Raw genomic sequence first — 27,892 nt, 5'->3', positions numbered from 1 at the left:
ATGACGTGCGAGGGAAATGTCTGATTGGTGGAAATATTTTCAAAGTGTTTACATAACTTTTCGTGATAGAAATCTAGAAATAGAATTTTAGTACACCTAGGTCAAAATCAAAATTTTAAGTACCATTAAAATAATTATATCCAGTGTAGTGAATAAAACAAGTTCTAGTCAATATATTTATTTAGATTATTAACAATCTGTAGTAGTTTACGTCCGTGTTTATCAAAATTACAAATTAGATAACCTCAAAGAAGGGTGTCAATTACGATTACGAACTAAGAATATTATGAAATAACTTAATTATCATTAGTTTCAGTCTTTTACAGTGTTCTTTGTTTACAAATTCGAACAAGTGTTTATCGATCGAACCGAATCGTCAGTCGCTGACTGCTTTCGCGAGCTGTAGTTCTTTTTGTTACACAAAACAGCTGTTTAATTTCAAGAATAAAGCAAGTGCATCAGTGATTAAATATTTTGTAATTTATCGTCATTAAGTAACATATTGTGGCGCGCAAACAAATTTGTGACGTGTGTAAAGTTGTGTTATTGATTAGAAATGTCACAGATGAGATTAATATGCCGCGCCCGGCTATTCGGTAGTAACCAAGCAACGCTGACGGCGTACACTGAGCCGCTTACCTCGTATCTCAGTGGAAATTCTAGCAAACGCACAATGGCCAGCAAAGCTGTGACCCTCGAGAATATAAACCCCAATATTGTGAAATTGGAATATGCAGTGCGTGGTCCGTTGGTCATCCGCGCGACGGAAATCGCCAAAGAACTTGAAAAGGTAAGGAACTGTTCAGGAACTGAAAATTTTCTAAACATTTTCAATGTTTTGCTGCATAATGTTATGCGAAATCCATTTTTATTATAAATAGGTACAAGTGTTCTTTATTAACTTGAAAGTCAACAAGGTCACAACTTTATGGCCAGTAAATCTAGTTTTGAATCAATAAAATAGATTGTAACATGACCTTATCGTAGCTAAATATATGTTTCAATATTTGATAACAAATTAGGACTTTGTTCTTCTGTTAAATAATCAGAGAGCAAAAATTTTACATCTCTTGGCTACATCATTGAGTCAGTGATAATGCATTTTCTGCTTAACATATGTTTTGAGGCAATTGTTCATATAAAATGTGTAATCATTTTACAAAAAAAGCTCTAATTTAATCAGTTAATTAAACAAAATGATCAGAAACTGCAACATTCACTTGGAATGCTTACTTTTTTTTTTAAATAATGTATCAATGGTATAATTTAAAAAAAAAAACATAGGTACAACATTAAAAAGTTAAGGTGAGCATTTTTATTTCCGAAGATTCCGACTGTATCATGAGAAAAATGTGATATGTATGAAGTCGCACACAAAAGCATAATGTGGAATCATCAGTAGTATATTGAATAAACAATTTGAGGCATTAAGTACAGTTAACTCCAGCTAACTAGTGCAGTCCGTAACTAATTAACATGTTAATTAGAGAGTGTACCGAGTTTAATGCGATGTGATCAAACATACACACAGCATCAATAAAAAGTATGCACACATTTTTAAGTTGTGTATAATCATACATACTTATGATCACATGTATATCGCTTGCGAGGTAGACAGAGCCAACAGACTTCATAGGACTGATAGGCCACGTTCAGCTGCTTGGCTTTATGATAGAATTGAGATTCAAATAGTGACAGGTTGCTAGCCCATTACCTAAAAGAATAATCCAAGTTTATCCCTAAGTTGCCTTATACAATATCCATGGGAAGGAGACGGTGAGAGTGGTCCTTTTTGTTTTGTTGGTGCTGGGAACCACAAGGCACGATACACAGTATGATCATACATACATATAATCACGTCTTTATCCTTTGCGGGGTAGACAGAGGCAACAGTCTTGAAAAGAGGTATTATAATTAAACAGAAAAATATGTGTGAAATGAAATAAGAATATAAAAACAGCATTCTCAATTTGTATGGCAACACAGTTCATTCCGATAACTTTTTCAAAAAGTTGCCCTATTTTCTTAGACTGTCTGTATGAATGCTCTCATCTCAGAAAGTTGCCAACTGATTTTGTTTTGTTTGGTCTGTAGTAATTTTTAATAAGAATAAATCAAAAAAGCAAAAGAATATATTACAAAATAATTTATACTTCCATTATAATGTTACATAATATAAAACTGCTACTTTAAATATTATATAATAGCATCATTATTGTCGCTATCAGCATATTTTTTAATCTTGAATATTTAATATCATACATGGTTAAGATTTTTATGTTTTAAATGATTACTGGCATAAAACAATTTTAAGAATTTCATTAATAAGATTTTAAAATTTACGTTTGGAAATTTAAAATTATGATGAAATTTTTTTTTTTTCATAATTTGGTTTTGAAAATGGCCTATGGGGTCTGTAAGACTTTAAGTACCTATATAAGTATATAGGTGCTTGACTTGATTAAAGAAAATACCTTTAATTAGAACTGTGAAGCCTGTGGTATATATATAGTTCATTGCTCTCAGTAGTTATTCTTATCAAATGTCCCCTGAATGAATTCACTGGTGTTGTAACAGAGATAAGATGATTATAGAGGCCACTCAGTGATATAAGTGTCCCTGTCTTTTCCACTGTATAGGTAGATAAGATTTCGATATGATGACAAAATAATGTAGTATCTAAAATTATAATAACTATGAAATAATCTTTGCTAGCTATTATTGCAAAATCAAATGAATCTTTGTTAGCTATTATTGCAAAATCAAATGAATCTTTGCTAGCCATTATAAATAAAAAATATGTAGGCACGTAGGCTATGTACCAATGACTCTTTATAAAAGTTATGTACATTAGTTTGAATACTAACCTGCACATTCAGACAACTGGATGGATAACCATTATAATCAAATACGGGTTAGGTTTACCTGCAAAGGTTGGGGAGATCAGATGTTGGTTCTGGTATAAACCTGACTCACCCAATCTAGGGTATATTTTCAAATGCATTTCCCAGGCTCCTGTCCAGAGAGGTGAGGATTTTATACATGCCTGAGGAATACACACATAACTATTTAAATGATATTAGTTTTTAGCATATTCTTGAGGAAAATCAATTCGTAGTAGACTACAACCAATCTACATCCAACAGTCAGTCAATTAGTTTCCTCTTTTATAATGTAAAGATTTACACAAAAATTATATTAATCATACATACATATAATCACGTCTATATCCCTTACGGGGTAGACAGTCTTAAAAATACTGATTCACATTCACCTTTTTGACTTACTGATAGATACATATGAAGTGACAGGTTGCTAGCCAGTCGCCTTAAATAAGTATCCCAAGTTAATAAGCTTATCCCTTAGTCGCCTTTTACTATATCCATGGGATAGATATATTCTGTGGTCCTATTCTCTTTTCTATGGGTACCGGGAACCACGCGGCACCATAAAATAATCACGTCTTTTTTTGTCAACAGCCTTTGACAGACTAAAATGATATGTTCAGCTGTAGATAGGTACAGTTGCTAGTTCATCACCTAAAGAAGAATCCCAAGTTTATAAGCCTATTATCTTTTATGTAAAGATTTTTTTAAATTAATATTTTCTTATTGTTACAGGGTGCTCAGAAGCCGTTCAAGCGGGTTATAAACGCTAACATTGGCGATGCCCACGCCATGGGGCAGACCCCCATCACCTTTATTAGACAGGTAATATATATACATATAGGTATATATGGATTTTAACATGCAAATGGATATATACAGGTACCTATATGGATTTTAATTGCATGATAAAGTAGCAGAAATGTAAGAGAAATATCTTTTACATTTCTGAAGTCAGCACTCAATGAATGATGCAAAATTATTTTAGAAAACTACATTCATACCTTGCGGGGTAGACAGAGCCAACAGTCTCGATAAGAGTCAATGGCCACGTTCAGCTGTTTGGCTTATATCTTATGGTAGAATTGATATTCAAATAGTGACAGGTTGCTAGCACATCGCTTAAAATAATAACCAAATTTATAAGCTTATCCCTTAGTCGGCTTTTACGACATCCATGGGAAAGAGGTGGAGTGGTTCCTTTTCTTTTTTCTACTGGTGCCGGGAACCACACGGCACTTTGGAAAATTATTTTGGTTGGTACCGTAGAGCGTTTGTTGAGTAGTTGAGTGATACCGTGGTTATTCCACTGGTAAATGAGATCAAATCTCGTTGTGACCATATATGTACCGTATTATACCAATGACTCTTTTCAATATCGCACATAGGTTTGACGGTGTGATGCAGGAATACATCGCGAGATCAATGCGACCTGAATTGGGTCAGGTTCCCCTTGACGGAAACAAAATGGCTGACGATCAGAGTTGTTATTTTTCTACATACATACATATGGTCACGTCTATATTCCTTGCGGGGTAGACAGAGCCAACAGGCTTGAAAAGACTGAATGGCCACGTTCAGCTATTTGGCTTAATGATAGAATTGAGATTCAAATAGTGATAGGTTGCTCGCCAATCGCCTAAAAAAGAATCCCAAGTTCGTAAGCCTTTCCCTTAGTCGCCTTTTACGACATCCATGGGAAAGAGATGGAGTGGTCCTATTCTTTTTTTAATGGTGCCGGGAACCACACGGCACCAATAAATAAAAATAAAAAAAATATAAGTAAATAAATATATACGGGACAAATTACACAGATCGAGTTATAGCCTCGAAGTAAGTACGAAACTTGTGTTACGAGATACTAACTCAACGATACCATATTTTATAATAAATACTTCTAATAGATAAACATCCAAGACCCATGACATGCCGGGATTCGAACCCGGGACCTCCGCTGTCACAGAAGCGTAAACAATGTGAATGTGCATGTTTGTACCACGAACAATGATGAATGTATGTATGTACATATGTATGTATTTATTGGTCTACCCAGGTATTGGCTTGTGTGTCCATGCCTGAGCTGATCGAGAAGAGTAACTACCCAGCAGACGTTAAGCAGCGTGCTACAGAACTATTGAGCAGTTGTGGGTAAGTTATACCTATATACAGGGTGACATTTAAAACAACTGCATCCTTTTAAACATAGACTATACCCATGCTTCTGAGCCGTTTGAGCCTATTTTTATTTAAATTAAACGTCATCATTTTTTAAATATCCTTTAGATGAGTACACTTAACAGTTAAATTTATGCAGTTGAATTAAAAGTCACCCTGTATAGATAGATAGACTCTTTATTGCACCATAAGGTAAAACACAGGTAGGTAAGTTGTCTTAAGGGGTTCTCAGGATCTTGACTGAAAAGTTTTGTGATTACATACATACATTTATATGATCACGTCTATATCCCTTGCGGGGTAGACAGAGCCAACAGTCTTAAAAAGACTGATAGGCCACGTGCGGATGGTTGGTTTAATGATAGAATTGAAATTCAAATAGTGGTAGGTTGATAGTCTGTCGCGTAAATGAAGAATCCCAAGTTTATAAGTTTACGCCGTGCGTTTACCGGCACCAATAGATAAAAGAATTGGACCACTCCCTCTTTCCCATTAATGTCGTAAAAGGCGACCAAAGGAAAGGCTAATCAATACTTGGGTCTCTTCTAATGGACGATGGGCTAGTCTGCAAGTCTTTTATAGGGACAGCTTTACTCAAAATTGTTTGTAAATCGACAGCGGTGGTTCAATGGGATCCTACACGGCATCACACGGCATCGAGATGATCAGGCGTCACGTGGCGGAATACATTGAGAGACGTGACGGGCACAAATCCGATTGGCAGAACATTGTGCTGACCTCCGGCGCTTCAAACGGCATCAAGAACTGTCTGCAGCTGTTCTGCAACGACATTGGTGGGAAACCTTCAGGTAAGGAGTCAGAGTATTAGAAGTTTCTGCCCACCCCTCTGAGAATGAGGCGGGTTTTTATTGGGATATCTTAACTCCATTGCTAGCTCCTCTTGTGCTTGGAAGATACCATTTCTCCATGTTAATCTTACCTCCCTTTATTCTTTGGGAAATCACACGGTATTAATAAAAGTTACGACCTGTATTTATAAATTGCTGCATAATTTCCTGCCTAGGAAGATAATTTACATTCTGCCAAATAATTTTGCTAAATTGTAATCCGCATTACCTACCCGCCTAGAATATTTTTGTTGCGCATGTTTTATCCTATCCTCGTCTCCTACGTTCTCAAACATAAATGTAGAAATCCACTTCTTATTTGCCGAAAACCGCACGGCTTTAACACTGCATTGATAAGAAGTTTATCTTATCAATGCGATGTAATCATCGCGATAGAATATACCTTATCGCGTTTCCTTAAGTGTCATAATTGAATTATCACTGTAGCAAAACATGGCTGAACGTATTATTTATTTTTCCATAAGTAATTTTTGTAAACAATGTGTTGCTAACTGAAATTATTATGGTATAACGATATGTGACTCTTCTTAAATTTAAGAGCTAACTCTTATCGGTGGAGTTAAGTGGAGCGTCCTCCATTTATATCTTTTACTTGTTAATTTTTTTAAATTTAATTTAAAGGTACTAGTGACAAAGAACGTACATTTTCGTGTGTTACAACACCCTGAATACTAAACCAACGAATCTCCAAGAATTATGTACAAAGTGTAACTAAAATAGAGTTGTAATATTCCACTGAAGTCGCGCGGTCATAATAACATATAGTACCTACTCTGTACCGCGTTAGTGACAGATTGTGTTACCTGACCTTGCGTACGCGCATCTATTTATACAACCTGCCCGCGACTTCGTGCGTCCTTTTCTAACACTAGGAGCGATTCAAAGTGATCCAATTTAAAAAAAAAAAAAGAATAACACAAACCTTTTAATTATACAAATCTTTTATTTTGCTATAAAAAAAAAATCTTAATGATCCTTAACATTATCCAAGATATCGAATGTCTAAGCTTTCTGCTATACTGTAGTTAAATATCCACTTAGTTTGATGACAAGTAACGACACATGCGTAATCATCATAATAAATCATCATCAGCGCCGATGTCCCACCCCGGCGGAATGTCATTGATACCCTGGTCTGGGACGCCAATTGCGCTGATACAATGGCGGCTTCCTACCTCCCTGCGACCAGTAAACAGGCTGGTGCGGACGCCAGCGAACGGTTCAAGACCAATAAGTTCAGTTATATTGGCACCCAGAAAGAGTTTGCACCCTTTTGTGTCGAGACCCTTCGGTCCTTGGGGCAAGGGCGCGGGAGCTTCACAAGGCGATTTGAAATAAGTAGCACCTTTGTACTAGAATAACTGTATTGAATGCTCCTGTATATAATTTTGTGTACATAAATAAATAATAAGGCGCTCAGCAAACGTCTGAGGGAGGCAACAGGTGACCCTCGCGCGGGCAGCACTCTTGCGCAGCGTATTGCTATTGCAATGCAGCGCGGGAATGCTGACTTTGTGATGGGAACCCTTCCTAGGGTTCGAAATTTAAATATATAGGTATACTTTTTTTAATTGGCGTATTTCGTAGGTATGTTTATATCATATGTATAAACTTGCGTAATAATTATAACATATTATTACATATATCTTATCGTATATAACGTAGAAAAAACATAAAACTGCTTGCTTATTTTATAACCGAAACATAAAAAAAAAATTATGTTTTGAAATAAAAATGACCGTGTAATATTACACAATTTATATCTTTATGAGTATATATCGCCGTGATGAGTATTTAATATGCATTAAAATTTTAATATACTTAACTCAAGTTACATAACAAACATATTTTATACTAGCGACCCGCCCCGGCTTCGCACGGGGGTAGCCTTATTGATTTTCATACTAACTTTCACCCCCCCTTTTTAGTATTTTAGGGGTTGATTTTTTTGAAAAAAAATTAGAAAACAAGGTGGCCAAGGGAAAGTTAAATGTTACACTTAAAACTAGTGACCTTATTACTTTAGTGTGTAAAGGCGACTAAGGGAAAGGCTTATAAACTTGGGATTCTTCTTTAAGACGACGTGCTAGCAACCTGTTTTATCATTAAGCCAAACAGCTGAACGTGGCCTATCAGTCTTTCCAAGACTGTTGGCTCTGTCTACCCCGCAAGGGATACGTGATGAGACGTGATTATGTGTATGTATGTCTGCGTGTATGGTGACATTGAGTACCCGGTTAGAACGGCCATAACGCTAACTGTGCAAATCAATTTCGACGACTTGTGGTCAAGGTCAAATTGAATCACGCTGACACGACAGCTATAATCGATATGTACATATATGTATGTTTCATAATATCATACTCATATTTGCGAAAGTTTATATATGTTACTAGGTTTTGAGAGCAGGTTCGCCCGAGTGAATTCAACGCTACCTACACGCGCTTATTTAGCGAGACCTACAAGAGAATACAGGTTTTTTTGCAAATCTAAATCGGAACTATAGTTTTCACCGGGATGAAAATTATACTATGTTCTTCTACAGACTTTTGATAATATACTATAAGTACGCAATATTTCATTAAGATTGGTTGAGTAGATAACGCGTTAAGAGACAACCAACAAACAAATAATCTTACATACATACATATCGCTCATTTGGTAGAACATTGACGGAATTGCATTTTATTAAATTTTACAGGAAAGCAAGTTTAAAGTTTGTGGAGCCATATCACCTTGATTATACAAGTTTAGCCAAGTATTTTATTCTTAAACTGTAGTTAGGTTCATATACTTATATATTCCGTATTTTTTTCGTCAAAAAAACATAATTTTAGGGTCTATATAGTCAACTATAACATAAGATACCTACAATTCCGTCATTGTATCCCTAAGGCTTAGTAAATTCTGCAGCGTGGCCATGAATATTGTTATGCATTTATGACAAAATAAAACAACGCTTTATCAAAATCTTGAAGAAAACTTATTTATTTAAGAAGAAAACACTAATCAGTCTTTTTGTAGTAGGTAGTTTAAACTTGAGCTTTTACTTACTTACTAATTAAACTTTGAGAATCATTAAATCTTAAGTACTTACTAAACAATAAGAAATGACACTTAAATCACAGTCCAATAGATTATTATAACTTTTATAACATTTATAATATCTACTAGGTAACTTATGTATTGAAAATACTCTAAACTTTGAGAATCATTAAATCTTAAGCACTAAACAATAAGAAATGGTAGTTAAATCACAGCTCAGTAGCTTATTATAACTTGTAATGTTAAACATTTTTATCACTTTTATAATACCTACTAGGTAACTTATGTATTGAAAATACTCTAAACTCTGAGAATCATTAATCTTAAGTACTAAACAATAAGAAATGGTAGTTAAATCACAACAAATCGGGAGTAACTTACAGTTAAATTAAGACAGTTCAATTTAGATTTGTAGAAGAAAGCCGACGATTCCCCAATCGGTACAGGCATAACAGCTTGTAAGTCGAATATAGCCACATTACTGTTATCGTTGATTTTACAAGCCTCAATATCGTTCCTTTTGTCAGCTCTACTAAGATCTTTTTGACGCAGATGTTCAACATACTTTTTTTCCAATTCTTCATCACAATTTTTGAAGGATTCGCAAAGATCGCATTGATCCTTTTTGGGAACGAAAAAAGAAATGTTAAATTCAGTGTTGAATATGCGGAAGTAGGTGTCATAATTAGAAGCAATTTTGTTATCAGATTCTCTCAATCTTTTGTAGTCGCGATGTAACTCAGCTATCGTAAGACCGCCGTCAATGTACTCTCTTGTCGTGTGTGCACGAAGATAGTGGCTTTCTATCCTACTTATGGAATTTATGTGATTTCTGACCGACTGAAGAACCTCCGGATGATTTTTGGAATGATTTCCATGGCTTCCTCTATTATCTTTTGGTGCGCCACCTATTAAACCCTCGCCAGTTTTAGCTTCAATGACTGTACGTAAGGTTCTGTCTCCAATTCCCAAGGTGTTCAGTAAGAAAGTTTTGCAAACTCGTAAGTTTTGCCCATTGTTTACCAAAGAACAGTATGTGTTCGGTTTTCTGTTTTTTATTGACGATTTGAGTCGACGCTGTGCTGGCTCACAAACAATAATTACGGAATTAAGAAAATCACGTTGCCGTTGTAATGAGGACAAATTCCAGTACATGTCAAATATTTCCTGTCTCTGCTCTTCTGAAAACTTGTTCGAGCACGAGTATCGACATTTGTCTGGGCAAGGTGGCTTCATAACTTTAGGAGGTATGATTTTACCAGTACGAGATTTATACTGCTGTCCTGAATTTTTCAACTTCTTTGCCACATTCTTCTTCCAGTTCGCTTCATTTCTTACTCTCTTCTTTTTATTTTTGTTAGGAGTCAAGATAATATCATTCTGAACATTTTGAGGTGCTTCGTCGCTTTGTGCAATACCAATCTCATTTTGTACGACATCAGTAACAGAAGTACTTGATGATGAGTCTGATGACGATGAAGACGAGCTAGATGAACTAGATGAAGAATATTTACGTTTACGTGTATCCGGCTGGTATTCGTCACCACTATCATCTGGTATAAAATCCTCGCCATCTGAATTTAAATGTTGTTCAAGACAGGAAGGTATTTCAGCAGATGAATTTTGTGTCAATTGTGTGTTACTAGCATTTGCAGAAAGTAAATCAGGACTTTCCGGTTGCACTTTCGAAGACGAACTTAAATCAATATTATTTTCAGATGGTGGTGGTCTAAAAGGTGGTGGCACTTGTTTTTTCATCGCCAATGTAACCATTATTTTACCGCGTCCTTCCATTGCTAAAGAAACCTGCAATAAACAAAACATTGTAAATAACCTCATACATGCATCCTTACTGAATCATTATATTGACACTCAGTATTTGAATTCATAATATTTCTTTCTCAGTTACATAGATAGTAATGTTTTTCAATTAAAATAACTCATTAGGTACTTACGTAATTCGATTATAATATTTTTTGGAGCAATAACGACTTTACTGCCAAAAATTATAAAATTTCGTCTTTATTTCCGCCAAACACACACAAAATTTGGGACAACATCGACGTAAATGCATACTTACATCAATTCCGTCATTGTTGACCCAGAGGAAAGAAAAAAAGATGTCATAATTACCTTTCCGTCGATGTAGCACCAAAACACGTCATCACTTCACGGAGCCCCCCGCGCAACTGACCGTTACGGCGATGTTGCCGCGAAATCTTTACGAAAGTTCACTAAAGAACATTGACGATCACGCCATCTCGCGAAAAATAGTCGGAAACTGATTTCTGTCTTTGTTTCTCCAAACGTATTTACCACTTACGAGCCGTTTGTCATACTTAACTCAATTTTGAAAAAAAGTGCAATTCCGTCAATGTTCCACCAAATGAGCGATATATTCACGTCTATATCTCATGCGTCATGCATCGGTCTTCTTAAGACTGTTGGCTCTGTCTACCCCGCGAGAAAAAATAGGCGTGATTATATGTATGTAGGTAAAAAAGATAACCTTTCTACTGCTTATTATATACCTTTATTGTATCATTTTGCCGTCAACTATGCCTGTCATTGCTAACATCTCCATCATCACGAACAGGTGATGATGATGACAGAAAAGGGTCCACCATTCTAAGGGGACACACAAGTCACGAAAACAAAAATAAAATCTAGCGACGCTATCTGTCAAAAACAATGAAAAACCTAAATCGTCGTGACAGTCCGTTTTATACCTTTCTTTACCTTTACTGCTGAATCGAAAAATTGAATCTGATTCTCTCAAATTCCAGGAGTTATGGTGCCCATCCCCCAATATCCTCTGTACTCGGCGTCCTTAGCCGAGTACGGTCTTGGCCAAGTGGGCTACTACCTCGACGAGGAAAACCAGTGGGGGCTGGACGTGGACGAGCTGGAGAGGTCCTTGGCCGAGGCCAGCAAGCAGTTCAATGTGCGGGCCATAGTCGTCATCAACCCCGGCAACCCAACTGGACAGGTGAGATGAGGGCTTTGAGTGGTCAGAAGTGCCGTGTGGTTCCCGGCACCAATACAAAAAAAAAAGAATAGGACCACTCCATCTGTTTCTCATGGATGTCGTTAAAGGCGACTAAAAAAAAAAATTCAAAAAATTCAAAATTTTTTTTTTATTCATTATTGTAGGATATTATTATATCGCTTAATAATTGTCGTATGGTTTAACAACTTGGTTGACGTCAAATAAATTACTTAAAAACTAAGTTTACTGCCGCTTCCAAGGCGTCAGTGCAGAAGAAGCGGTAACAAACTAAGGGGTAGGCGTATAAACTTGGGATTCTTCTTTAAGGCGATGGGCTGGCAACCTGTCACTATTTGAATCTCAATCCTATCTTGAAGCCAAATAGCTGAACGTGGCCTATCAGTCTTTACAAGAATGTAGGCTCTGTCTACCCCGCAAGGGATATAGACATGATTATATGTATGTATGTATGTGGTCAGAAGATTACCAGACTGAAGATAGCTTTTCCATTGGTAAACTCCACACGAGGAGACATTCTCTACTGGTAAGACCCTCGTTCGTGACCCATGAAGAGAGCTGGATCAGTCTCTATAGCACTAACCCAGCTCCCTTGAGAAAGCAAAAAAATTCAAATTCAAAATTCAAAATTTTTATTCATTATTATAGGATACTATATATCGCTTAAAAATTGTCAAAACGTATGGTTTAACAACATTGGTTGACGTCAAATAAATTACTTAAAAACAAAGTTTACTGCCGCTTCCAAGGCGACAGTGCAGAAGAAGCGGTAACAAACTGCACTGCAGCATTTTCTTCAACTACGTCAACTTCACAAAATTAATTAAACTCAGAATAGCTTGTGGACGGGAGAATACATTGTTGAGATTTATATATGAGATTGAATATTGAAAAAAGAAAAATATATATATTTTATGGATTGCCAATTTTAAAGCTGCCTTGTTTAAGACCAGTTTCACAATGTTACTCTTATTCAGACGGGACCAATCCTTTTCGTCACAATTTATCGCTTTTAGAATCCCTTATATTGTATTTAATTTAGAAAAAATATAATTTTATTCACAGGTCCTTACCAGAGACAACATCGAGGCGATAATAAAGTTCGCGAACAAACACAACCTGTTCATATTCGCGGACGAGGTGTACCAGGACAACGTTTATGCGGAAGGTAGCAAGTTCTTCTCGTTCAAGAAGGTAAACTAATTTTTCTTTTGTAAATATTAACCTTGTGCCGTGTGGTTCCCGGCACCATTACAAAAAATAATAGGACCACTCCATCTCTTTCCCATGGATGTCGTAAAAGGCGACTAAAGGATAGGCTTATAAACTTGGGATTCCTCTTTTAAGCGATGGGCTAGCAACCTGTCACTATTTGAATCTCAATTCTATCATTAAGCCAAATAGCTGAACGTGGCCATTCAGTCTTTTCAAGACTGTTACTTTGTCTACCCCGCAAGGGATATAGACGTGATCTGATATGTATGCATGTATGTATGTAAATATAAAATATATATGACATTTATAAAAAAAAAATATTTTATATTTATCTCATTTTTATTTTTTATTTATTGTACAATTTCCACCGTCAACCATCCCTGTCATACATGTTCTAATGTGTTCATCATCACGAACGCAGGTGATGACAGAGATGGGCCCGCCGTACTCCCAGCGGGAGCTGGCGTCCTTCATGTCGGTGAGCAAGGGCTACATGGGGGAGTGTGGTCTCCGCGGCGGCTGGATGGAACTATGCAATGTGCAAGCGGATGTGCAGGCGCAGCTGTACAAGGCGATATCGGCGATGCTGTGCCCCACCACGCTGGGGCAGACGGCGGTCGATTGTGTTGTGAGTTTTGTGGCTTTTTTTTTTTATAAATGCTTTATTGTTCATTTAGGGTACTCCTTTGAAAAAAAAAAAAATAAGAAAAAAATTGATTTAAGTATTTTTTTCCTAAAAAAAAAAAAGAATATTATACATTTTTTTGGAAAAAATATTTTTTTTTATATATATGTACATCATACTTTTTTCCCGGGGGAATAGGCAGAGACTATATATTTCCACTTGCTTAACTAGTTTCACTAATTTTTTTCTATATATCATGCATTCATTGTTGATATTGCGGAGGTCAGACGGGAGTCGCTTCGTGTAAAAACTGACTGACTCACCCAATCCAAGGTCCATGGTTAAAGGCACACCCCGGGCTCCTCTCCAGAGTGGTGAGGATGCAACCGGGACTTAAGCCAGGAGGAATAAGATCAGATGGTATATTTTTATTTTAACTTTATTTTAACCATCAACCGGGACTAAAGCCAGGAGGAATAATAAGAGAGAGGAAGAGGGACATTATTATTACATACATACATACATAAAATCACGCCTCTTTCCCGGAGGGGTAGGCAGAGACTACCTCTTTCCACTTGCCACGATCTCTGCATACTTCTTTCGCTTCGTCCACATTCATAACTCTCTTCATACAAGCTCGGCGGTTTCGGGTACTTTTGACCTGACCCTTTACCAGGACGTCCTTAATTTGATCAAGATACGTTCGTCTAGGTCTTCCCACTCCGACCTTTCCCTCCACACTCTCCTTGTATATCTGCTTAGTCAACCTGCTTTCATTCATCCTCTCCACATGACCGAACCATCTTAACATACCCTTTTCTATTCCTGTAACTACATCTTCTTTCACATCACAACATTCCCTTATCACGCTGTTCCTTATCCTGTCACTCAATTTCACACCCATCATACTCCTTAACGCTCTCATTTCCACTGCATTTATTCTGCTTTCATGCTTCTTTTGCCATACCCAACTTTCACTCCCATACATTAATGTCGGGACCAACACGCCCCTGTGCACAGCCAGTCGAGCCTTTTTGGATAGTTTCTGACTGCTCATAAAGGCATGCAAAGCTCCATTCACCATGTTCCCCGCGTTCACTCTCCTTTCAATATCACTATCATACTTGCCATCTGATGTAAACTTTGATCCTAGATATACAAACTCTTTCACTTGCTCCACTTTTTCTCCTCCAATCAAAATATTACATGCTGTCATTTCTTTCTCCATTTCAAAAACCAGTGTTTTAGTTTTACTTACGTTCACTTTCATTCCTTTCTCTTTTAAAGCTTCATGCATACAGTTTACCATCTCCTGTAACTCCTCCGCTGATGACGCCAGTATAACCTGATCGTCGGCATAGAGCAGACATTTGACGAGTAACTCATTCATCCTTAATCCACTTTTAGACTCTTTCAAATCTGTCAAACAGCTATCCATAAATAGGTTGAACAGCCACGGTGACGCAACACATCCTTGCCTAACGCCTTTCTCAATCTTAAACCACTCAGTGTGCGCTCCGTTTATCCTGACACAAGCACTCGAATCCTCATATAAGGATTTCAGTGCTCGTATTAAGAGACTGCTCACCCCATGCATAGAAAGTGCTGACCACAATTCATTCCTCTCAACTCTGTCATAGGCCTTTTCCAGATCTACGAATGTGCAATAGACTTTTTGACTCTTGGCCAAAAACTTTTCGGCTATGCACCGCAAGGGAAAGACCTGATCAGTACATCCCATTCCCTTTCGAAATCCCGCTTGAGCATCCCATATTTTGTCATCAGTTTCATTCCTGACTCTATTAATCAATACCTTAGCATACAATTTGCCGACGACGCTAAGCAGGCTTATACCACGATAATTTTTGCAGTCCAGCTGTGACCCTTTTCCTTTGTAAAGTGGCACGATAACAGCCTTACACCAATCTTTTGGTACTCGGCCGCTTCTCCAACACAAATTGAAAAGGCAGTACAACTGACTAGCTACTACGCCTTTTCCTGCTTTAAGCATCTCGACCGACACTCTATCACACCCAGCAGCCTTTCCCGCTTTCATACTCTTAAGTGCTTCCACAATTTCGAACATTTCAATTTCGCCTTCCATCTCATTCTCTTTTTCTTCGCTATAGCAGAAATCTTTCTTATTTCCTTCCTTTTTTTCAAATAAACTTTCAAAATAGTCCTTCCATATCTTTAGTACACATTCTTCTCCTTTCACAACGCTACCATCCTGGCATCTGATCCTAGTCAGCTCTCTGGTTATAGTATTTCCTCGGGCTGACCTTACGGATTTCCAGAATACTTTCAGATTTGACTGAAAGTCTTCTGATAGCCTTTTATCAAAATCCTCTTTATACTCTTCTTTCTTTCTAATCACAGCTTTCTTAACCAAATCTTTCATTTTCTTATATTCCTTACGTGCTTCATTCACATCTTCATCTATAACCTCTTGCATTCTTAAGTTAGCTTTTGCTGCTAACAAATCCAGCCATGCTTTCTTCTTTAATCGCACAAGTTCTTGCACATCTTTACTCATCCACGCATTTTTGTGATTTTTTCCTTTCCTTCTTCTACTTACACCACACACTTCAACAGCTACTTTCACAATTCTTTTTTTAAATTCCTTCCATCCATCTTCAATATCGCTCATTTCCTCTAAATCTTCAAATTCATCCTTCAGTCTATTAATATACTTCTTACCTACATCCATATCTTGCAAATTTTCTACTTTTACTCTTTCCAAAGCGCTGGTTTGCTCCCTTACCCTGTGCCGCCAGCGATTGAAGATACCCCTTATCCGGGATATCACCAGTAAATGGTCCGAGTCAATGCCAGCACCGCGATATGCACGGGTATCCAGCACTTTGTTCTTCAATCTTTCATCTACAATCACAAAGTCTATCATACTTTTTAAAATACCTTCCACTCTTGTGTAGGTGTGGATCTCTTTATGTTGAAACATTGAGTTCGACACAAAAAGATCCCACTCTAGACAAATTTCTAATACACTTCTTCCATTATCATTCACCTTTTCGTCACCAAACGCACCAAGCACCTTTTCATATCCATCACGCTTTACACCCACCTGATGACATTATTATTTTAACTTTAATTTAACCATTGCAGGCCCGCCCCCCGTTCCCCGGGGAACCCTCCTATAATCTATGGAAATCGGAACGGGACGCAGTATTAGCATCGCTCAACAAACGGGCCAGGATGATAGCCGAAACGTTCAACTCCATGGAGGGATTCACGTGTAATATTGTGCAGGTAATGTGTGTTTTGTTATATAAAGGACGTCACGTGCTGACAGACAAGAGTCACGGGTTGTAATGAGTCATGTTGTGACATTCATGTGATGACCCTGTCAGGGCATGTCATATTTCACGTAATGACCGCAAGTTACGTGATGAATGAGTGTCACGTGATGCAGGCCACGTGATGACAGTCACGTGACGCAAGTCGCGTGATGACAGTCACGTGATGACAGTCGCGTAATGACAGTCATGTGATGACAGTCACGTGACGCAAGTCGCGTGATGACAGTCGCGTAATGACAGTCATGTGATGCAGGTCACGTGATGCAGGTCCCGTGATGACAGTCACGTGATGCAGGTCACGTGATGACAGTCACGTGATGACGGTCACGTGATGACAGTCACGTGATGCAGGTCCCGTGATGACGGTCACGTGATGACAGTCACGTGATGCAGGTCCCGTGATGACGGTCACGTGATACAGGTCCCGCGATGATAGTCACGTGATACAGGTCACGTTATGGAAGTCACGAGATGATAGTCACGTGATGCAACTCACGTGATGCAGGTCCCGCGATGACAGTCACGTGATGCAGGTCCCGTGATGACAGTCACGTGATGACAGTCACGTGATGACGGTCACGTGATGCAGGTCCCGTGATGACGGTCACGTGATGACGGTCACGTGGTGACAATCACGTGATGACAGTCACGTGATGCAGGTCACGTGATGACAGTCACATGATGCAGGTCCCGTGATGACAGTCACGTGATGACAGTCACGTGATGACAGTCACGTGATGACAGTCACGTGATGACGGTCACGTGATGCAGGTCACGTGATGACGGTCACGTGATGCAGGTCACGTGGTGACAATCACGTGATGACAGTCACGTGATGCAGGTCACGTGATGACAGTCACATGATGTAAGTCACATGATGCAGGTCCCGTGATGACAGTCACGTGATGACAGTCACGTGATGCAGGTCCCGTGATGACAGTCACGTGATGACAGTCACGTGATGCAGGTCCCGTGATGACAGTCACGTGATGCAGGTCACGTGATGACAGTCACGTGATGACGGTCACGTGATGACAGTCACGTGATGCAGGTCCCGTGATGACAGTCACGTGATGCAGGTCACGTGATGACGGTCACGTGATGCAGGTCACGTGATGACGGTCACGTGGTGACAATCACGTGATGACAGTCACGTGATGCAGGTCACGTGATGACAGTCACATGATGTAAGTCACATGATGCAGGTCCCGTGATGACAGTCACGTGATGACAGTCACGTGATGACAGTCACGTGATGCAGGTCCCGTGATGACAGTCACGTGATGCAGGTCCCGTGATGACAGTCACGTGATGACAGTCACGTGATGACGGTCACGTGATGCAGGTCACGTGATGACGGTCACGTGATGCAGGTCACGTGATGACGGTCACGTGGTGACAATCACGTGATGACAGTCACGTGATGCAGGTCACGTGATGACAGTCACATGATGTAAGTCACATGATGCAGGTCCCGTGATGACAGTCACGTGATGACAGTCACGTGATGACAGTCACGTGATGCAGGTCCCGTGATGACAGTCACGTGATGCAGGTCCCGTGATGACAGTCACGTGATGACAGTCACGTGATGCAGGTCCCGTGATGACAGTCACGTGATGCAGGTCACGTGATGACAGTCACGTGATGACGGTCACGTGATGACAGTCACGTGATGCAGGTCCCGTGATGACGGTCACGTGATGACAGTCACGTGATGCAGGTCCCGTGATGACAGTCACGTGATGCAGGTCCCTAGATGACAGTCACGTGATGACAGTCACGTGATGCAGGTCCCGTGATGCAGGTCCCGTGATGACAGTCACGTGATGAGAGTCACGTGATGACAGTCACGTGATGAGAGTCACGTGATGACAGTCACGTGATGCAGGTCCCGTGATGACGGTCACGTGATGCAGGTCCCGTGATGACAGTCACGTGATGCAGGTCCCGTGATGACAGTCACGTGATGACAGTCACGTGATGCAGGTCCCGTGATGCTGGTCCCGTGATGACAGTCACGTGATGACAGTCACGTGATGCAGGTCCCGTGATGCTGGTCCCGTGATGACAGTCACGTGTCGATGGTTAGGTACTTGATGAGAGTCACGTGATGACAGTCACGTGATGCTGGTCCCGTGATGACAGTCACGTGTCGATGGTTAGGTACTTGATGAGAGTCACGTGATGACAGTCACGTGATGCTGGTCCCGTGATGACAGTCACGTGTCGATGGTTAGGTACTTGATGAGAGTCACGTGATGACAGTCACGTGATGCTGGTCCCGTGATGACAGTCACGTGTCGATGGTTAGGTACTTGATGAGAGTCACGTGATGACAGTCACGTGATGCTGGTCCCGTGATGACAGTCACGTGTCGATGGTTAGGTACTTGATGAGAGTCACGTGATGACAGTCACGTGATGCTGGTCCCGTGATGACAGTCACGTGTCGATGGTTAGGTACTTGATGAGAGTCACGTGATGACAAAGAGAGTCAAATGATGGTAGAGTCAGGTGATTAATTTATTTACGCCAATTACAACGGTTACCTCATAAAATATCTACACCCGCACCTGCCGCGGAAAATCAATATTTCGAGCGAGAAAGGAGTATTTAATACTTAAAATAAAAGAAAACGTGGCCGGTAGGGCGAGCGCTGATCAGAGCTTAAGCAGTTAATCCTATCCTACTAATATTATAAATGCGAAAGTTTGTGTGTATGTCAGTATGGATGTTTGTTACACTTACACGCAAAAACCGGTAGGAACGATGAAATTCGGTATGTAGGTAGCTGAAGACCCAGAAAAACATATAGGCTACTTTTTATCCCGGAGTTTCCGCGGGAATGATATGGACGGGCGGCCTCTAGTAGTTGTTATTATTCTTTTTTAATATTTTCCAGGGTGCAATGTACGCTTTCCCGCGCATAGATTTGCCGCCGAAAGCGATCGAGGCCGCCAAAAAAGAGGGGAAAACGCCCGACACATTCTACGCGTTCAAACTTCTCGAAGAGACAGGTGGGTGACACTTACATAAATAATCCCTTAGGGGGTAGACAGAGTCGACAGTATGGAAAAGACTGATGGACGTTCAGCTGGTATGTCTTAATGATATTAGAATTGTGATTTAAATGGTGACAGGTTGCTAGTACATCGCCTTAAATAAGATTCTCAAGTTTATAAGCCTACCCCTTAGTCGCCTTTTACGATATCCATGGAAAAGAGATGTAATAGATGTAGAGATTGCATATCGACGTGCCGTGTGGTTCCCGGCACCAATAAAAAAAATAAAAGGACCACTCCATCTCGTTCCCATGGGTGTTGTAAAAGGCGACTAAGTGATAGGCTTATAAACTTGGGATTCTTCTTTTAGGCGACGGGCTAGCAACCTGTCACTATTTGAATCTCAATTCTATCATTAAGCCAAATAGCTCAATGTCAATATCAGTCTTTTCAAGACTGTTGGCTCTGTCCACCCCGCAAGGGATATAGACGTGATTATATGTATGCACGTATGTAACATATACTCTTTTAGTGAACAAAAAAGCATTTACTTACTTATTTATTATGTACATGGCCGTTATTACAATTATTCCCAGGTATCTGCATAGTACCGGGAAGCGGTTTCGGCCAGCGTCCCGGGACGTTCCACTTCCGCACGACTATACTCCCGCAGCCGGCACTGCTCCAGGAAATGTTGGACATATTCCAGAAATTCCACAAGAAATTCTCCAGTGAATACGCTTAGGTAAGTGACGATTGGCGTTTATGATATTAAAAGTAGAATTAGTTATTGATTTAATGATAATTATTGAGCGAATATTTCGTTTTTGAGTCAATAATAAAATGTGAGCAATAAAAAGTTTTGATTTAGTAAGTTATTTTTTTTTTAACTGTTTAAAGTTGCAGTAAAAGATAATGATTTTGCAAAAAAAAAATGGTGTCGTGTAACTCATTTGCAAACATAAATGTGAAAAAAGCAAAGGTTCAATTATGTTTAATTTGTTAAATAATTTTAGTATCCGTATATTAAAGATATGTATCTGGAAAAATAATTGGTTCACTAAGTTAACTTTTTGTTGAAACAAGTACATACCTACTCTTTTTTTTTATTTACGTTGCAGATAATAATAAAATTATCACGTCTTATTTATAAGATATTCTTAGTATATTTGTTTTAAGTTTAATTGAAATTTATTAATGATATTACGCGATGCTTCATTAAAAATCAAATGTCGATATTTGTAATTACGTGTTATTTTTGCTAAATTGATTTTTTTTTTATAACTATTATTAATGAGATTCTAAGTGAAGGCGAATTATAAATTCACGACTTAATAAAATTGATATATAAGACATTTTAAACTATACCGCAGTAACTTTCAATACAAAAACAGCATTAATAACCTCAAAAGTCATTACACTAATAGCCATACTCTCCTTAAACATAAATTTGTCGCTAATGGCCACTTATTTTAATGATACTGCTTAATTTTATTCCTGGATTGTGTCCATAAAAGGATGGTTAGGATTGTATATCATTTATTATCAAATTATTGTACTATCTAGTCGTGGTAGTGCCATTTTTTCAATGTCATACTAAATTTATTTTACTTAATTTTAAGAAACAAAAATTATAACCAAGGTCTTATCATCAGGTATCTTAGTCAATAAAAATTGCTTGCTTTATTAAAATGTATCAGTTTGTCAGATCAGTCTTCGATTAGATAAATTCTTATAAAATTAGTCTGTCAACAGTAAAACTACGAACATAAAAGTTATTTTTGGATTTTTAGTTAAACAGTCAATTGATTTTGAGTTCTTTTGTAATGACCAGACGTCAGTATTTGAATTGGTAACTAGAATTTACCATTTCTGAAATAGTGAAATATCAACATGGATTTAAAACCGGCTGAGTTGACTAATGAGTGAACTAAAAATAGTCATAATTAACAATACCGTGCGCAAAGGATTGTATTTTTTTATTTTTTTTGATTTGTGAAATCAAATTGTTTATTTTTATTTTCACAGCTGCATTTTTTTAGTTAACTTTTATTGAATTAAGATTTTAATTTAAGCTTATTTTCCATTTTGACATCTATCAGGTGCAAATAGTGTTTTGAACATAATTATGTTTGTAAGTAAAAATAAAAAAATAAAAAACCAAAATATGTATTATTTTATGCGTTTTATCTGTTTTCGTTTTTAAATCGACGTAAATTGGTTTGTGAATTCCTTAGGAATCGAAAGACATTGTTATATATTTGTTAAAGCATTGTTGATATAAATTATTGAATGAAAACGGATGTTTTACTTCCTTACTCTCCTTTCCCTTTATAATTTGTGGGAGTTTTCGTTGGGTTTTATTCGTACTACTTAATCAGTTTCGCAGAATGTCAAGTTGTTTTTTTTCGTTTATTTGGGTTAGTATCAAACTATATAATAAATAATCTTCTACCTCCTGGCTTAAGTCCCGGTTGCATCCTCACTACCGGAGAGGAGCCCGGGGTATGCCTTTGACCATGGACGCTGAATTGGATGAGTCGGGTTTTCACGAAGTGATCCCATCTGACCTCCGCAACCTCTGCAGATAAACCTAATCCATATTGGATCGATCATGGTAACATATCACACTATAATCTAAAGAAGTATTTGTTATGTTTATTTAATATTGATAAACATATAGCATCGATCAAAGAATGTTTGTAGCACACGGTTATCATCACCGCTCACAGCGGCTCCACCCACTGCCGCTGCGAAGACATCTTCCTGGGTAAGGTTAAGGCCAGCCAATTCTTCTACTTCACAACGTTATCTGTAGTTGCGATTGAGAAACTGAATAAAACAAACGAGATGTGTATTTCATTTCACTTTATTTTACACAAAGTTTCAACTAAATTCAGACAGTTGTCTAATAACTATTATATATATATTCATTTATATAATAATCCCAATACAAAAATATTTCATCTTTTTATTTATCATATATTGACAATTTCATATCTTTATACACTATCAATTCTCATTCAAATATGATTTGTATTTAATATGTGATGTGTATTCACAAGGAATGGCCTATACATATTATTTATAGTAATTCGATTAACAACGATATATTTTTAATTAAGACTTTTAATATACATCACAAGTCTGAATGTAGATATTTACAATCGTAGAACGCGTAACAAAACCCAATGAGATTGTTTAAATATATTAAAAAATAAAATAACAACAGTCATCTCACAGGTTTATGGCAAATCGTCAGTGAATTCCACAAATTTCCATTTGATAGACAATTATAAAACACAACGTAGCTATATTTTACATAGTCTTAAACCGAAATAAATAAATTATAGCTAATAATATGTTTATTGCTTATTGTCAAATGAATTTTAAAACTCTACGATGACGTCCCTACGTCGCGGTTACTACTCTAAGTTAATGCTACAACAATTCGCACGCAAAGTAACAGATTCGCAAAATGACAAATACTAAAAATGGCAGTTTTAAACAAAGTTTCTTTTTACAAAAAAAACCCTGAACGTACAGACAGAAACTATTGTGTGGAATAAAAATATACAAATCAAGTACGCATTTTGCTTATCAATCATTTCGCGAATCTGGCGTTATACGAAAGAAGATGCTAAACAATGAGCTTCAGGAGTACTCCGCAAAGTTCAAGTTACAACAAAGAAAATAGTTATAAGATACATTTTTAAAAAGATATCGTTAAGTCTTAAAAATATACACCAATAAAGGATGGTATTCTTTATAGAATAACAGCCCATTTGAAAATATATTTGAGAGATTATATTCTAAGGTTGGGGATTTCCATGATGTCAAATGCCCCATTGGCCCGTAGAAGTTGCTAATAAGTTTATTTCACTAACTACTATTATGTAACTAACTACTATGTTATTGGAATGTCAGTTTATTTTTTATCGTAATAAGCCAAACGGGAAATCTACAGATAAAAACACATTTTTAATCGCATTATAAATTTAATGACATTTTGCGAACTGTGTGTGATGTAATTTTATTTTTAAAGTCGCACTAAGCTGAAGTAGGGGTAATGCAATATAAGTAAATTTATAAACTATATTATTAAAATCTACTAAAATCTTTGAAATATAAAACACTAAGACGATTCTGGGAATTATTCCAACTCATTTACTTATTTTGCATTCTAAAGGGTATGCAAAAGGATTTTTTATTTTAATAAAACATTGGCTCGCTGTTTTGATAAGACGAGATTTTAATTTAAAATAGCTATTATAATAAATATTAAATCTTTTTTGTCTTGATTAGACCTTTTAGTTTGTATCTACAGTGGCCACTTTAAAATCATACTGTCATGTGTCTTCAATATTATAAAACTTAGGATATTTCTGCATCAATCGATGTTACCAATAAAATGTTTATATTACAAATACTACGCAAGATAACGTCGACCGATCGACGGTCTACCAATTGGCTCTGTTAAATTTAGTAATACCTACTCTATGATTTTATTTTTTACAATATTAATCTAAATATCTTCATCCATACCCTTAACCCTACTCAGCGACACGAATCTCCGGTAATGGGAGGTAATCCCTTACTCGAAGTAACACGGCGGACGGCCCCACCGCCCGCCGGGGCTTCGACTAGCAATCCCGGTCCTCCTTCACCAGCTGGGCCGTGTCTGCCCCGGTGTCGGTCACCGGGTCCAGGGCCCGGGGCGGCCGCGCCGGGGCCGCGCCCCGGGTCTCGGTGGAAGACGGGGATATAACTGCGGACGCTACTTTCTCTTTTATCTCTTCTGGCACTTCGTAAATGCCCGCTGGAATGAGAAGTGATGGTTGAGATTTTTTTGAGTTTTACACCTATTTAAGCAAAGCGCTGCAATAGCAAATGATTGTTAATGATTACAGAATGACAATTTAATAGGTACTTTATTTTAAAGGGTACTTGATACTATTAAGTCTACCTCGAACGGATGATCTGAAGCCCGGTTTAAAAAAAATTGTTTAAAAGGCCCAAAGAGTAAGATTAAGAGATTTGAAAATTTGGACACCTAATAGCAGTATCAAAGTTTAAACAAGTAATTAATTGAAACTATGACATACACTTTATGACATCGCATCTCTTTCAGGGACAAGATTTTACCATTTGCCAACGTCCTTTCATACTTCTTCATCAAAATTCACCAATTTTTTATATCTGCTCAAAAACTAGGTAAATCATTAGAATACATAGGACTACTCCATCTCTACCCACGGATGTCGTAAAAGGCGACTAAGGGATTGATATATAAACTTGGGATCCTTCTTTTAGACGATTGGCTAGCAACCTGTCACTATTTGAATCTCAATTCTATCAAACAGCTGAACGTGGCCTTTCAGTCTTTTCAAGTCTGTTGGCTCTGTCTACCCCGCAAGGGATATAGACGTGACGATATGTGTGTATGTATCATAGGAATACTCACGTAAAGGCGGTTCAGGTTCCCCAGCAGACCTCGCCCTGGTGACAGCGTCATACATAGGATTGCTGAAGTCCCTGCCCTTTCTTCTAGTGTCTTCTAGCGTGTACGCCGGCTCCGCGACTCCGCCGAACTCCACGTTGGAGCCCTGGCGGAACGACACGCTTTGCGATGATGCTAAGCTGCCGAGACCGCCGCCTTTGCCGCTGTTAAGAAGCAAAATGCTTAATTTATAATTGGCCTTCTTTTCAATGGCATTCGAGAGCAGTTTAATAGATTTTTCGCTGTTGTAACAATGGGTTGCAAATAAGTTTCCTAATGAAGGACAACTCAGTAGCTCATACTAACTTAACAAGAAGACCGGCCCTTGTTATTAACCCACAACGTCAATACAGAAGTCATTGTCTTTCGGTGTGCCCCAAGGATTTATATTTGGACCATTACAAATAAGAAAGTAGTTTGTAATGGCCGTTTTTTGAATACCACACTTCATATGGAGCACCCCAAGGGTGCACCCTTGGACCACACCAAGTGTGGACTACATCAAATATGGATCACCCCAAGGGCGTATATTTGGACCACATCAAATATGAAAGCTACAAGGAAGTGACTTACAATGGCCGTTTCCTCACGAAGAACCACCCAGCCGCTCCAACTAACGCCAATATTAACACCAATAACACTGGCACTAATACAGCAGTAGGAGCGCCGGCTCTCGCGCCAGTAGCAGCGGCGGCGCCCGCACACAGTGGCGGCTGCAGCGGCGCTCGGCACGAGCAAGTGAGCGCACCGGTCTCATCCTCTATGCAGCGGCCGCCGTTCTCGCACGGGCAGATGCGGGGTAAGGCGCGGGGGGCTTCCACGGCTGAAAAAGTGTGGATTTATTAATAAAGCTTGCATGTCAACGAGTTGAATGAAACGAGTGATGAATTAAAAGAAATTAGTAGGAGTCTATTGTTTAAAAATCTAAACCATTCGTTTTAAATAAAGGAGAGAAGAAGAAATTTTAAAATATCTTCTTTGCATTTCTGTCGTTATGTATTCCAAACCTCCGTAACATGGCACGCGCGCTGTTGTTTTTATCACATGAAAACTATCGCTGTCCCGTATCGCGCTATAATAAAAAATGAAACGGCGAGATAGGAGTTTGAAGTGCACCTATGACCTCGATTTAAAAAAAGGTGAGTTACATAGTGTATAGTAATATGGAGTATCGCAAGGCCGTACATTTGGACCATTATAAATATGGAGTACCCCAAGATCTAACATTTGGCTCCATTATAAATATGGAGCACCCCAAGGCCGTACATTTGGACCACTACAAATATGGAGCACCCCAAGGCCGTACACTTGGACCACTACAAATATGGAGCACCCCAAGGCCGCACACTTGGACCACTACAAATATGGAGCACCCCAAGGCATATAGAGCATTTCAAGGGCTTGTGTGCATTATCTAAGCTTAGGTATAGTTTTAATGTTATAATGTTTGTATCCTATATCTTTACCATGCTACCGAAATATGTTTTTTTTTATTTATTTTATTTGTTAACTTTAAGTTTGTTTGTCACTTGTGTAAAAAGAATTTTCTTTAGCATCCTGGTTTGTGTGCTATTTGATGCATCTTCAAGCTAAGTTGCTAGTGATTTTGTAATGTGATGACGCAAATGGTTTACCGAAATATGTTATAAATAGCACAGCACAAAGCGATAGTTACCGGCGTCGCAGACGCGGTCGGCGGCGCGCTTGGGCGCGGGCGGCGCGTCGGGGCACGCGCAGCGCCGGCCGGCCGGCACGCGCAGGCACGCGTGCGAGCACGCCGCGCGCGCGCACGCCGCCCGCGCCGCCGCGCTCGCGTTGTAGCGCCGCGGGTGGTACACTGCCGGCCAAACGTTGTTATTAAACCAATGTCTTAAAAGTGCGGACCAAGAGATGGTTTATAAACTTGGGATTCCTCTTGTGGGGACAGCAACCTGTCACTATTTGCATCTCAACTGCATCATAAAGCCGCACAACTGAACGTGGTCTTTCAGTCTTTTCGAGAGTGTTGGCTTTCTACCCCACAAGAAATATAGAGATGACTATATGTTTATATCTTTAACATAATGTATTAGCGCAATATAAAATGTATTGATGTTTGATGATGTTTAAATGTGAATAGGCGGTCGAAATAATCTATATCCTTCCAGTCACTAACAACTGTATAATTTTAAAAATTTTAAGTTTAATACTTCTTCTGTATGTCCAGCATCTCCAATTTTAAGTTTATTTAATTGCATTGACATGTAT

General features: G+C 38.5%; 2 protein-coding genes across 2 annotated transcripts in view; one reads left to right on the top strand and one right to left on the bottom strand.

Annotated features, from left to right (window-relative positions):
* The first annotated feature begins 28 nt into the window (after nucleotides 1-28).
* Nucleotides 29-22,444, top strand: LOC106131396 (alanine aminotransferase 1). Its single transcript, XM_060946450.1, has 10 exons — nucleotides 29-790; nucleotides 3,621-3,710; nucleotides 4,939-5,033; nucleotides 5,679-5,869; nucleotides 11,761-11,963; nucleotides 13,047-13,175; nucleotides 13,618-13,824; nucleotides 16,948-17,091; nucleotides 20,046-20,160; nucleotides 20,742-22,444. Exons 1-10 carry the CDS (start codon nucleotides 557-559, stop codon nucleotides 20,888-20,890), a joined length of 1,557 nt encoding a protein of 518 aa, XP_060802433.1. The 5' UTR covers nucleotides 29-556; the 3' UTR covers nucleotides 20,891-22,444.
* A 564-nt stretch (nucleotides 22,445-23,008) lies between these two features.
* The window catches only part of LOC106133652 (low-density lipoprotein receptor-related protein 2), a 272,030-nt gene continuing 267,146 nt past the window's right edge, over nucleotides 23,009-27,892 (bottom strand). The window contains exons 27-30 of the mRNA XM_060946700.1: nucleotides 27,321-27,482; nucleotides 26,219-26,468; nucleotides 25,610-25,809; nucleotides 23,009-24,964 (exon numbers count right to left, since the gene is read on the bottom strand). Coding sequence (XP_060802683.1) covers nucleotides 24,789-24,964; nucleotides 25,610-25,809; nucleotides 26,219-26,468; nucleotides 27,321-27,482 — 788 coding nt within the window. The 3' untranslated portion in view covers nucleotides 23,009-24,788. The remainder of the gene's footprint in view (nucleotides 24,965-25,609; nucleotides 25,810-26,218; nucleotides 26,469-27,320; nucleotides 27,483-27,892) is intronic.

Source organism: Amyelois transitella, chromosome 11 (genome assembly GCF_032362555.1).
Source record: "Amyelois transitella isolate CPQ chromosome 11, ilAmyTran1.1, whole genome shotgun sequence".
NCBI classification, from domain to species: Eukaryota; Metazoa; Arthropoda; class Insecta; order Lepidoptera; family Pyralidae; genus Amyelois; species Amyelois transitella.
This window is presented reverse-complemented; position numbering and strand designations above follow the sequence as displayed.

What these genes read in the sequence shown, in the direction of transcription:
- LOC106131396 (XM_060946450.1), top strand. Translation starts at nt 557, where the DNA reads ATGTCACAGATGAGATTAATATGCCGCGCCCGGCTATTCGGTAGTAAC. An exon ending in GAACTATTGAGCAGTTGTGG is followed by an intron (nt 5,034 to 5,678) that starts GTAAGTTATACC and finishes GTAAATCGACAG; the next exon opens with CGGTGGTTCAATGGGATCCT. An exon ending in CCGGCAACCCAACTGGACAG is followed by an intron (nt 11,964 to 13,046) that starts GTGAGATGAGGG and finishes TTTTATTCACAG; the next exon opens with GTCCTTACCAGAGACAACAT.